The sequence below is a fragment of the Buteo buteo genome, chromosome 18, assembly GCF_964188355.1.
Source record: "Buteo buteo chromosome 18, bButBut1.hap1.1, whole genome shotgun sequence".
Lineage (NCBI taxonomy): Eukaryota > Metazoa > Chordata > Aves > Accipitriformes > Accipitridae > Buteo > Buteo buteo.
Window position 1 is genome coordinate 5,961,184 of NC_134188.1, and position 13,570 is coordinate 5,974,753.

At 39.7% G+C, this 13,570-nt stretch overlaps 1 protein-coding gene across 3 annotated transcripts in view; it reads right to left on the reverse strand.

Annotated features, from left to right (window-relative positions):
• CDK8 (cyclin dependent kinase 8) overlaps nt 1-13,570 on the reverse strand; it is an 87,396-nt gene that overhangs the window by 59,156 nt on the left and 14,670 nt on the right. For all 3 annotated transcript variants that reach the window (XM_075050697.1, XM_075050696.1, XM_075050698.1), the window contains exon 2: nt 71-146. In XM_075050697.1, coding sequence (XP_074906798.1) covers nt 71-146 — 76 coding nt within the window. The remainder of the gene's footprint in view (nt 1-70; nt 147-13,570) is intronic.

Below are 13,570 nucleotides of genomic sequence, written 5' to 3' on the forward strand. Positions count from 1 at the left end.
AACCAGCATGCACTCAAATCCATACTTTTAATAAGTCTGTTTGCTAGTAGAAAGAACTAATGTTACTTACTGCTATTTCTCTGCATGCAGACATAGAAATTCCAGTACCTTCTATTTGCTTTAGCGCATAATCTTTATCATCCTTCCTGTGAAAGAAGAAAATAAGTTTTTTTTTAAAATTGCACCATGAATTCAAAGTGAGCTCTTCACCACCATTAAGAGGACAGTTTCTAATTAATACAAATTCTGCATCTTATTTTCTTTTTATTCTTTCCTGGTTTAATGTCTGGATACCCAGCTAAACCATAAGCCAAGCACACCACCTTGACAAAGCTAAAATATAAATTTGTTCTCACTACGTAAATAGGGATTTTTGAAAAACTTTTTAAGTGCAATGATCGACATCTCTTCCATTCCTTCATTCTCTTTAGAAGAAAACAAAGCAAACATTTAATACATACTAGAAATAAATCTAGCTAGGGCTACATCTCCCATAAATGCATTACTCTGGGACACAGTAAGTCTCCCCCCATTTTAATCAATTCTTGAGTAGCCCAGAAGCAGCATCACAGTAACATCTTCTTTCCTCTAGGTCATAAAAAATGCCCTAAAATTTTGTTCCTACCAAACTAATAAAACTACCAAGATTAATAAAAAACCCACAAGGTATCTGTGCAATCTGAAGAATCCAGAGAAATGTTTGTTCAGCTTTAAACATGTATAACACTTAAAAACAACACCACCACCCCCTCATACTTTAGTCAGCATGTACTTAACAGTCATTTATTTAAAATGCAAGCCTATTAGTAACTCCAGCTACCAAAAGCAAAACGAAGAAGAGAGAACACTGCAGCAAAAGATGACACTGAACTCTTGCCCACGCTCAGTCTCAAAGAGCTCAAACGTTTAGGAGATGGAGTGCTTGTCCTTCCCACTTGTGGGCTGGCATCCACAGCGCTCCTGGGGGACATGGTACTTAACAGTATTGCCTTCAATATTTGGAGCACTCATATAGCCCCAATCTCCAAGTTACATAAGAATCCTTATTAATCTTTAATGAATCCAGCTTTCACAGCTGTTAAGAGCCACCTTGAAAAAAACGCAACTCAAACATCCTGAAGGCAAATAAAACAAAACTCTAGTTAAGCATTTAAAATGTATGCACTTGTTTCCTCCAGCTCTCACTAAACATTTGCAAGGCTTTGAATTACTGTATTTCTACCAGAAACACAGTTTCCCCTATTCATAACTACCTATTTAATCCCTCAAATTATCAGGTCCTGTCCAAGAGATTTTTCATTGGGTTCAAAGACAACCCACTGTTAGCAATAACCTTTCAAAACAGAGGAGAGAGGAAGAAGTGGGAAATTAACGGACAAAATCTGAACACAGTTAATGAGGAGGAAGAATGAAACAGCAAGTGGGCGAGAGCAGATTTCAGTAAGAGGGTAATTACAAGGATTCAGCAAGATAAAAGAGGGTAAAAGATACGGGATCTGACACAAATGGGGGGGGGGGGGGGGGGGAGAGTAAGGAGGACAACGACAGAAGGCATTAAAAAGCTTCCATATAATAAACCCCTAAAACTTCCCAGTCTGGAAGAGAAAGAGCCAGTGCTGAGCACAAACTCATACATGACCAAAACAAGGTGTGAGTAGGGAACAATCCCCTATTTCTCACCCTAGAGGAAAACAACTTCCATGAAGCCCGAAAACAAGAAACCATTATGCTATTAAACACATAATCAAACTGTGCAACTCATGATGAGATAATATTATAGGGACCAAAAGTATAAACAGATTTCAAATCAAATAACGCAAATTTATGGTGTGTAGGGGGGGTTATGGACCACTCCATGAGCAGCTACAGCTCCATGAGCGCCAATCTGCTTTCCAGCGCTGAGATTTCCTATGCTGCTCATAGAAAAAGATACAGGGAAATTTTCTCAGCTAAAAATCATTTTACCCTCTCTCTGCCTTAGCTAGCAATGGCTCACGGCCATTACTGGATACAAATATGAAGCAAAATGGATTGGACCAGAGGTTATTCTCACTGCCCTATGTGCTCACCTACTTAGTTTTCAAGGTGCTTGGAGAGATTCCTATTTCATGGGAAGTGCTATCACACAACTGCTACTGTTACAAGCATCACCAGGGACAGAATATGGAGCAAAACGGGTCAGGCTAAAGGTTATTCTCATTGCCCTGTTGCTTATCCGCTTAGATTCAAGGTATTCGAAGGAGAACTCAGTATAACAAGAAGTGCTACCATACAACTGGTATTATTTCAAGCATTTCTGGTAGCACTGTCTACAATGAAGCCTGCCTTACATTTAAGATTGTACAACTATTTTTTAATCAGTCAATTTTTTGCCAAATTAAGTCTGGACTAAAATTTTCCATACCAGATGGCAGACTTTCTCTGGAAATTTTTAGAAAAAATGTTTCAGCTGTTTCATAGAACAAAACTGGAAGAACACACTTTCAGTTGTGTATGTTAACCCTTTTAAAATCATTGCTTTAATGCTGAAATTTAACAGGGTTTAAGAACGTACCATTTGGTCTCCTCAAAACAATGGATGAAATAAGAAGTCTCTTGAAAATTAATCTTCTCGAATTAAACGGCAGTTAAAGAGTTGAGATCCAGAGATCCCATGCCCAACCTTGCTTTGCCCTTAGGGCAACCCCGGGCTGCAGGGAATTAACCACTCGCTCCTTTGCTCTGCTCTGGTGCTGCATGCAGGAACCAAGAGCAAGCGGACCTATCCAAGTAGTTTAGCAGAAATACAAGCATGGTAAAAAGAAGGAAAAAACCCTACAATTTAGGGATAAAGCACATTTTTAGCACCACACTACACTCTCCTCCAGAACCTGGAAAAATAACCCAAGGCTTCCAAGACTTAAATTCTCTGAATCGTGCACACACAGTCGAGATAAAAAATAATAAACCAATTCTTAACCCTCTCTAACATCTGTTCTGCACTGAGGCTGGTAACACACCACGGTTACCCATTACACCACAAGTACCAGCTCCTACTTCTACCTTTGAGCCAAGTGAGATTTTCTTTATAAAACTTAGTGTAATTTCTTGGGAACCAAGGGAACTGGGGGAATAGTTTTTTAAGGGAGTGATAAGAGTTTACAAAAGTGTTATGAAGCCAAAAGAGAGGCCAGAGTGACCAAACTTATTCTACAAAACTTCCAAAAATATTTTGCCAATAGTCTGTTTAGAATCATAACACAGCCCAAATGGCTTCCCTATGGTTTTGGATATAGGCAATTTCCTTCTCTGAAGATAAAGAGATGTTCAATGCCAAGATGGGAAAAAGCAAACAATAAGAAAAAATAAAAGGGGAAAAAAACCTGTTTATAAACATCTTCCACAGCCAACTGTAAGTAACAAAATTGGCCACTTAACAGCTTGCATTTTAAAGGCACAGTAAGACTCAAAGCATAATTCAGCTAAATTTCTTCCTTCTAACAGAGAGGTCCTGTTGGGAAAACCTGTCCGCTTTCTCTGCTGCCCGGGAATGAGACGTCAAGTAACGTCAGCAGCTCCTCCACCTACCAGCAGGCTTAGAAAACCTCGTCAATCTGCAAACTTATTTTCCTACCAATATATTCCTACTTTCCTGCACTTCAGTAGGCTGGCATCTTGAACACACTGATACTCCCCACTAAGTAACAGGCAGTTGTGAGAGCGGTAAGAATAAGAAAACTCACTTCATACACGGGTGCTGGAAATAGCAGTATTTACTGTAGCCACACAAAAACTACATAACCTTGCTTTAAAATGTCATTTCCTCAGAGAGACAACATTAACATCAGAGGCATAAACTCGGGGGAAAAAAAAAGGCGGGGTAGCTGCAACATCACTTCCAGTGGAGTTTAATGACAAGAACAAATAAATATATCTGCAAAATCACCATAAAAGAGCATAACTACCTAGTGTTGTTCTTACAGCTTGAATAAACTAAAACAAAAAACGCCATCTTAGAGGGTATTAAGCTATTATTGTAATGCTGCTTCAAAATATTATTTTTTTTTTAAAGTTCTGCTGAATCTGGAAGTACAACAGCACCATAAGAGACATACAGTCTATCTGAAAAAAAACTAAAATCAAAAGGAGTAGGAACAGATGCCTGCTGAATGTGAGCACATTGCAAACCTTTAGTATTAAAATGCCTGGTATTTCTGCTCTTTATTTAGAGGGATACTTTAAGCATAAATATGTCAGCAAGTGGGAGAAAATATCCTACACATGGAGAAAAAGGAGGCTTATTACATAAAAGGTAGTTTTAAAAAAAAATCAGTTCTACTGTTACTTCATCTCACATATCATGTTTTATAGAAACATATTGGCACAACACTAGAATATATCCTCTATTCAGATCACTAGATCAGTTTGAAATTCAATTGAGTAATAAAAACAGCAAAATAAAGTAACAAAACCTTAAAATCAGTGGTAATAATTCTAAATTCACATTACAGTTAAAAAAAAGATTTCATTCTAAATTAACAGGTCACAATTTCGGAATAGTTTTTTCTTTATAAACAAGGAAATGTAAAACTTGACTGTAGTTAAACATCTGAGGGAAATAGGCTCTACAGTCTTACAACTACCACAGGGAACTGTAAATGCAATGCAGCATCTCTTCTACAGAAAACTCTAAGGAATCTGTTAATTGTTTATGGTTCTTATTCCCTAAAGAATACAAAAAGCCTGATAATTAAAAGATAAGCCTACCAATAAAACACATGGGGTTTTTTTTTTAATTCTACCCTTGAGAATTCCATTAACATCAATAGTAGTCACAGTAACAGATCCTGAGTAAGCACAACTGTCACACTACTGCTGGAGTGATTCAGCTTCTGCAGTACTAACTCAAAATTCTCTGAATACATTAAATACAGCATTTTGATTTTACTAGCTGAAAATTAATTTGTGCTGTAGAGCACCTTCGCTTTGAACAACTCACCTAGAAGAACACTGAGTAACGCCAAGCCCTAAACTGTACAAACAGTAGCACATCTTCACTATTAACAGCAAAATATGGCCAGGAGCTTTCATTTGGGCTAGGGAGCCAGGTAAGGCAATAATACGAAATCCTTATTACCCACCAGAATGTCATGCAAGGAAATAGATGAATCAGAGGTTTTATTATAGTTTACTTCTAAGTATCAGAATAGTGTTCAACAGTTAAAGATTTAAACTACAAGTGAAGAGAAAGATAACATGAAGTTAAACTGTGGCATTCCCATTAGTTTTCTTTGTCGCTCCTCTCCTATGTGTTTTACTGAAATTTAACATAACAAATACATGGACACGCTCCACGTATAGATTTGAGGTGGACGGAAGAACTTAGCAAAACACACAGCTATAGGTTACAATATGAAAATAAAACACTTATGACAGCAAATTATTACATTTAGGAGACTTGGCATTTTCACTCTGTGGCATCATCCCCTGCCTCCTCCCCCAAGTCATAGTAGTGTTATTTTTTGGTTTTGTTTTTAAATCAGATTTTTAAAAAAATTAAAATCACCCTTGTCACACATGACATCCAGTGAAGCCTACTGGAAGAAGTAGTAATTCAGTTCTTTGGAAGCATATGAATACACAAATGCAAATTTTGAAGCTGAAAGGTTTTATGCATTTATACTAAATGCCAATGCTGTATACACAGCAGACACTTAAACACCCACCAAAACGATGCATCATTTTCTAGAAAGCACAGCAAGGTGAGGGCAGCCTCACTCTCGTGAGTACCCACTCAAATGATGACTTGGAAGAATAGAACCTCTGTTTCCTCCTTCAACACCACATTCATGGCACCAAATAGTCTTGCCAGAATAAGATATTTATACCATGAGTTGTATTTAGAAAAATGCTCAGAAAATGGGCATGGTGGAGAACCAAGTGACAAAGGACACAAAAGAAGCTGAGGTTCTCGATGCCCTCTTGGCATTGGTTTTCACATCACAGTCCACTTGCACAACTACCACGCTCCCAAGGCTAGAGGCACAGTCCTGGTGAAATGAAGTAGAGGAAAATCAAATTAGGGATGACTTCAGCAAAGTGGACAGACACACGCACAAGTCCACATGACCGGGTGGGCTGCATTCAAGGGTGCTTAACAGAGCCGGCAAATGTCATTGCAAACCCACTCTATCATCTGCGAAAGGCCACGGTGATCATGGCAGACTCCTGACAATTAGAAAAGGGCAAATATCAGGACCCTCTTTGAGAAGGGCAAAAGGTTCAATGATATTATAGGCCAATCAGCCTAACCTCAGTCCTTGAAAAGGTTATGCAGCAAACCCTCCTGGGAAGCTATTTTCAGGCCCATGAAGGAAAAGAAATGACTGGAAACAGCTGGCAAGGATTTTCCAAGGGTGAGCTGTGCCTTATCAACCTCATTGTCCTATACAACGAGAGGACTAGCTCTATAGACAATGGAAAAGCACTGGATGTTACACTGGCCTTAGCAAAGCTTGTGACATGATCTCATAGCATACTCACAGCCAAATTAGAGAGCCTGGACAGCTGAACTACAGAACAGATGAAAAAAATCGATTGGACTGCCAGACTTAATTGGTTGTAATCAATGGTACAAATCCAACAGGCTGCCAGTTACTAGTGCATCCCTCAGGGGCAGATACTGGGCCTGATATAACATCTTCATTAATGAAAGGACAACAGGATGGAAGGCGTCCTCAGCAAATCCACAGATGATGCTAAATTGGGGACAATGGTTGATGCACCGAGGAACTGAGTCGCCATTTGGACAGACCTCAACAGACAGGAAAAATGGGCAGACAAGAACCTCAGAAAGTTCAAAGACGAGTGCAAAGACCTGTCTCTATTTCGGAATAACCCCACGCAACGGGACACACTGTCAAATGGGTCAAAAGCAGCTTTACAGAGCAAGACCTGGGTGTCCTGGGGACAAGCTGAACATGACGCAGCAACGTGCCCCTATGGCAAAGGCAGCCAGCCAAATCCTGGGCTGTATGAGCAAGAGTGTACCCAGCAGGTGGAAAACGATGATTATTCGCCTATTATTCAGAAACTACATCTGGGAGCTCCATATTCAGTTTTGGGCTTTCCGGCACAAGAAAAACACTGACACACTGAGCAAGTCCAGCAGGGCAGCAGGAGTCTGAAGTACGTGACCCATCAGGAGAGGCTGAGAGAGCCAGGTTTGTTCAGCCTTCAGAGAAGACCAAGGGGGGACCCGATCGCTGCCTTCAGTCAGCTCATGGGCAGGTACAGGGAAGGAGTCAGACTCTTCTTGGAGGTGCCCAGCAAACTGATGAGAAGCAGCAGTCACAAATGGCAAAAAGAGAAATTCCAATTAGCTAGCATGAAGGAAAAAAAAACCCATGGCTAGTCAAAAAGTATAAGAGATTTGACAGATTTTTCTGTGCTAAGAGATATTTAAAACTCAGCTGGGTAAAACCCTGAGCAGCCTGAGCTAATTTCAAAGTTGGTCCTGCTTTGAGAGGAAGGTTGAACCAGATGCCCTCTAGAGATCCCTTCCAACCTGAGGTACTCTATGTGGGATTGTAAAATAAACTACATTGTTTTTTATTCCTCTCAGACTGTAAAGAGTTTCACAGTTGTCTAGTACATTCATTATACATTTTCAAGACACATAGCTAATTCTTAATACTGTTTTCCATGTCTGACAACATTTCCAAAACTTAGGTAGAAAAGAACAGGGCAATTCTGGATGCATAAATACATAACTTTGAGGACTATTTACTACAGAGAAATGTAAAACTTTTCATTTTCAATTTAATTTAGATTAGTGTGAGGACACAACTTTGAATTTCATGTCTTATTGGAACGCTAATCTTTCTTTATTCAATATTTAGAGTTTGTTCTAGTATTTGCAATGTGTGCAGCGGTAACTGTCTCCAAGGAAATTATTCTGTGACTCGTTGTAAAACTAAAGCAATGCACAGATACCACTACTTGTAAGCAGCATAAAAAAGAAACCCAAAGGTTACATTTATATGAAAAAGAACAAGCCTTTAGAATTACATTTTTCCTCAATAATATAAATACTGGTATCTGAACCTCCAGATCTTAGTATAGTCTGCAAGTGATTTGTATGGATGCCACACAAACCAAGAATAAATTCATTCTACCTACTGGATTTCAGTGGCTTTCACATACATTCCACAAACTTCCAATGTGCTTTGTGCTTACACACAGAAAACCACGGAGACCTACCAAAACCCCTTCACCCCTAATGGAAGTTGACTTATGTCCCCCAAGACCATTGCACCCCAACAAGATAAACGTATTCTAGAAGTGGACACTAGAGCACTGTACTGGTTTTGGCTGGGATGGAGTTAGTTTTCTTCATAGTAGCTCCTATGGGGCTACATTTTGGATTTGTGACCAAAATCACACTGATAACGCACTCATGTTTTACTTATAGCTGAGCAGTGCTTGCACAGTGTCAAAGTCTTTTCTGCTCCTCAGACTGCCTCACCAGCGAGCGGGCTGGGGGGGGCACAAAAAGTTGGGAGGGGACACAGCTGGGACAGCTGACCCCAACTGACCCAAGGGATATCCCAGACCATACGATGTCATCCTCAGCAATAAAAACTGCAGGGAAAAGAAGGAGGAAGGGTGGGCATTCGGAGTGATGGTGTTTGTCTTCCCAAGTCCCCGTTATGCGTGATGGAGCCCTGCTGTCCTGGAGAGGGCTGAACACCTGCCTGCCAGGTATTTGGGAATGAATTCCTTGTTTTGCTTTGCTTGCGTGCAGGGCTTTTGCTTTACCTATTAAACTGTCTTTATCTCAACCCACAAATTTTCTCACTTCTACCCTTCTGATTCTGTCCCCCATCCTACCCCAGGGAGCAAGCGGCTGCGTGGGACTGAGCTGCCTACCAGGGTTAAACCTCAACAAGCACATCCAAGATATACAGCCTTCGTAACTGAAGAATGCACCAAAGTATTGTTTAGTCAGGTTTATAGTCACAGTCCAGCTGACTGAGACTAAAAAAAGTTCCAAATTGTAAAACATCTAAATGCGTGAAACCCAGTGGTTATCATTGCATACATTTAAATGTACAAAGCTGGACGGGTATAGCTGTGCAGATTGAGATATAACAGTTCTGTGAGGATAGAGGGTAACAGCCAAATAGCAAAGATTGTGTGCATCAGCAGAAAATAAACTGCATAGGAAAAAAAATAGTACTAACAACTTGGTACACAGGCTGAGAAAATTGCATTATAAGCACCCGACTTCCCAGAAAGCACATTTTAGGTCAAAACTTTTGTCAAACTAATTAGTACACACAGTAAGTCTGATCGTTGACCTTGTATCTTCAGGTAAACCCAAAATAACGAGCAAAATCTTATAAATCATTCTCTAAAAAAAAGAAGTACCTGAGCTAACAGTGATGCAATGATAACCACTTCATCCTTTTGTAATTCCATTTCTACAAAACCTGCTGGGTTTCATACATTTAAATGTTTTAAAATTACGTTGATAAAAAGAACTGAAAACTAACAGTGAAGTTTTGCACAATAGCTTGCTTTGAGTCAACGGTTGGCTGCTGAAAGAACCCCATCTGCATCCACACACACACTCCTGTCCTTTGCGCTAGAGCCCAGGCACTCATCTGCAGATGGAGATGAGCTTATTCACAGAGTGGAAAGGTATTTCCAATTTTTTGTTTGGTACACTTTCTGCCACATTAGTGAGCTGACTGCTGAATGCTCAGATGAGCACTGGAGCTATCTAAAGGCAGAGAGCAGTCATAGCAGAAGCGCAGTGGTTTCTGCCCACATTCAGGATGAAGTTAGTTTATCTTCTAACTAGTACTTACTTTCCACGTCAGCTTGATGCAGTACACTCACCTTTGCCAGAAAGCTGCAGTTAAATGCTACAGCCACTGCAGAAATAATTCTGTTAACTGGAAAAAACTCACCACAGCTAAAGAAGTAGACTTTCTCAAAATATGGGAACAAGATAAACTAGATTTATGCCCTTCACTTATAGCTTTTTGAGGGTCACTAAAGTTATTTTACTTTTACGGATGCTCTATGCATTACGTATATATATAATTTCCAAAATGAGATTATTCTAAAATTACCTGATTTTCCAAGGGCCACTTTTTATTGGGTTTTGTGAGCAAACAAAAAACACATTTCAGTTATATTGGCTAAGACAAGTTGGATAAAGTAAGACCAGAAGATAAACATTAGCTCAAATTGCTGCTTCTTCATTTGGCTGAACTTCAAAACATTTTGAAAAATGGCCTAGTCCTATAACATGCATTAAACCTACACAAGAGAGGTTAACATTATCTTCTCTCTTATAAACTGCTGGCTACACAACCAAAGCATGACTATTTTTAAAAGTTCAGATTTATTCAAGCCCCAAGTATTTAAATGTATTTACAACCAGCTTAAACTTCATCCCATCATAGATTCTAGCTTGTTCCTTTCACAGAAGAAATCTGCCAAAAATCAGATAAAACCCCAGATTCTGTCATGAAAGCCTCTTATGTATTAATAAATGAGAACGGATCATGAATAATGCAACCCAGTCAGACAAGCTGGGAGTCCGAGCTACTTTGTCGAGGATTTCAGCTCAAATGAGTAGTTCACAACTATTCTTCTCTTCTCTACAAAGTTACCTGCGAAGACTTTCCAGGAAGAGGTGAAAAGAACAGTTGGTACTAGTTAATCTGCAGATGAGGATAAATACAGTTCATAAAGTAGTGTGACTTCTTCTGTATTTGCACTTGCCACTAGAAGCGGCACCTCGCACCCGTCCTAATGCGGCTGCCACCATCGGCACGTGCTTTACAGTTTCGCACGCTTTAACAGTGCTCGCTCCCAAAGGGGAAATTTCAGGCTGCTTCCATATTTCTACAGTAATAAGTGTTATCTACTTTTTCTCTAACTTCAAACATGAGATATGCAAGGAAAATATGAATCAAAAAAACGCACGGTAGCACGTTCAAAAAAAATACGTAGTGAGCAACTGTTGAGAATCAGCTGGAGCTGGATGGGGAGCCTGCACACAAGGGAGCATCCCTGCCGCACCAGACCTCCGCACACCGGGGCAGAGCCGCGCTGGCTGGCACACGGGTTTAACAAATGACCCCAGGCAGCGGGTGGGAAGGGGGGAACAGCCAGCTCACCCCCCCGTCCACACCACCAACCACCTCGGGAGTCAGTGCTGGTCCAGACCCACCCAACAGCAGCTCGCGCAACCCCGAGGAGCCGTCGTCTTCTCCAACAGGTACGTTTCCAAGGGCTCGTCCTCGTTTCCGTAGGTGTTGCTAATGGGCAGGGGCTCTCAAATGATATTAGTACGTAACTATTATCAGGAAGACCAGCTACATCTTGCCTGGTTTCACAGCAGAATATGACAAAAATAGAATAAAGATTAGTGTAAGGCAAGAAAAAAAAATGCATCCCATTCTTCATCTCCTTAGGTTTCTTTTCCTTTGTGTTTAAACAGTTAAAGAGCAACTACAAGCAAACAATACAGCAGAAATCCAGAACCCCAAATTTTAATTTCGCCTTAAGATAATAGTAGTTCTGGATACCAGACGAAGCAGAAATGTAGGAAAGCACTACTACATGCTTGCTCAAGTTTTGCCTCACGTCCTAAGGATACGCTAGAGTTAACTGTCAAAGACAGCTGGATAGGCCTTTCATATGAACTAGAGCAACCACTCCCATTCATCAATACAGCCCTTAATTTTATAAAGACGTGCCATAGATTACAGCTACATCAAGTTTCAATCAATGCGCTGTATGACTATGCTAAGTTTTGGTGAGCCTTAGGAAGTGTTTGCACAGTCATATCATTAAATTTAAATAAATTGCAAAACTCAGAGAAGTTCACAGAAACGTCATATTTAATTTTAATTACCCTGCTGTTCTCTCCTTTCCCTCTTTTTCTTCCAGAGAGGTAACACAAATATAATCACTGTCTTAATGCAAGGCAGTGATTATCTTCAACTTTGTCAGTAATTTCTAGCTGAATTAAAATTTAACTTCAAGAAGGACTAATAGAAAGATCACATTTTAATGTAAATACTAAACAACCTAGCAGAAGAAAAAATTTAAAGACTTATCTCTAAGGTAATATTTCAACGGATTTGCATGGTTAGGGTTTTTCTGCCTTTTAAAGATATGTACATGATGCACAAAAAAAGCAAACAGGTAAAAGACAGCATATTCCAAAACGGGGGGACTGCTAACACTGCAGTACGCCATTTTTAGATACGGTGTGCTTTAAGAAAAAGACAAAAACAACCCCTTTACAAAAGGATAGAAGAGTACAAGGAACTCGGTTTGTGACTGAAGCATGTTTCACGGACTTGGATCTAAATTTACAAGATGTCACATAAAAATAAAAAGCCATATTACTCACCACAGTGCTAACATAAAGAAATTATTGCAGGGGAAGATGCACTACCAGAACTGAATTTATTAAGGGTCTAACTCAGGCATTCATACTTTTTCCATCCCCAGAATACTTAAATGGCAAGATTGCTGTGCCAGAACAGCATCATTACTCTTATCAGATAGCTTATGCTGAGAATATTTTCTACTTCAAAACAAATCCTTCAGTAATCAGACCTTTTCACGGGTAAAGAAAAGGTCATTTCCACAGCTAGAGGAAAAACCATCAACAACAAGCCAATAAACACTTGGGCTTCTGATACTACGAGGTGAATGGCAATTACTGATTCCCTTCATTCCTTTTGTTCTTTCATTTTTTTTAAATTAACACCTTTCGCCATAACATGTAGTTTGGCAAGAAGTTCAAAGTAACCAAGTAAATTCAATGATACACTGTACATGTGGTTCTTCTGATCTAAGAATTTGCTGCTGTGGAAAGAAAAGCCTTGACTCCTCTGCCAGCTCTGATCTGTGCCACACTCCTCCATGGTGATTCACCTCCTGCATTTGGCAAAAAGTTATCCACTTCTTTTTTCCTGGATTAAGTATTTCTGTTAGCCTACAGTGGGGTATGATGAGTATCAAAACCAGCACTAAGTGTGCAGTAAGAACAAAAGACAACAAAAGAATAGGCAGAGGAGAGAGAAATGGAGGAGAAAAAGCAAGATGCCACTCACTTCACTCCCTGCTTTTTAGCGGTGGTGAAACCACGTAATTGAAGAAAAAAAAAAATTAATTTAAAACCAAGCCAACTCCCCCATCTATCCCTGAAATTAACTCCAGAGCAGAAGTTCCACAGAAGCAAGAATCCCTGGGATTTGATTAAGTATCTTCTCCTCCCTTCTCCCACAAAATTGTAATTTGACAGCCAGCCTAAAAACCAAAGTTTTAAAACCACAAAATTATGAAGATTGCTCCTATGAGGAGACTAGTTGATGGGCAGCAACACCCCACTCCAGACTCAAAGCTTCATGCTGCTTTATTAAAGGACATGGCAGTCTTACCAGTACTTTTATGTAAAGCAACACAAATTCTCTATAAAGGAGAAGATTGCTGTATTTCATTTGCACTTTCCTTCTCTCAAATTGCTCTTAAGTCACCTCAATATTTGTACCAC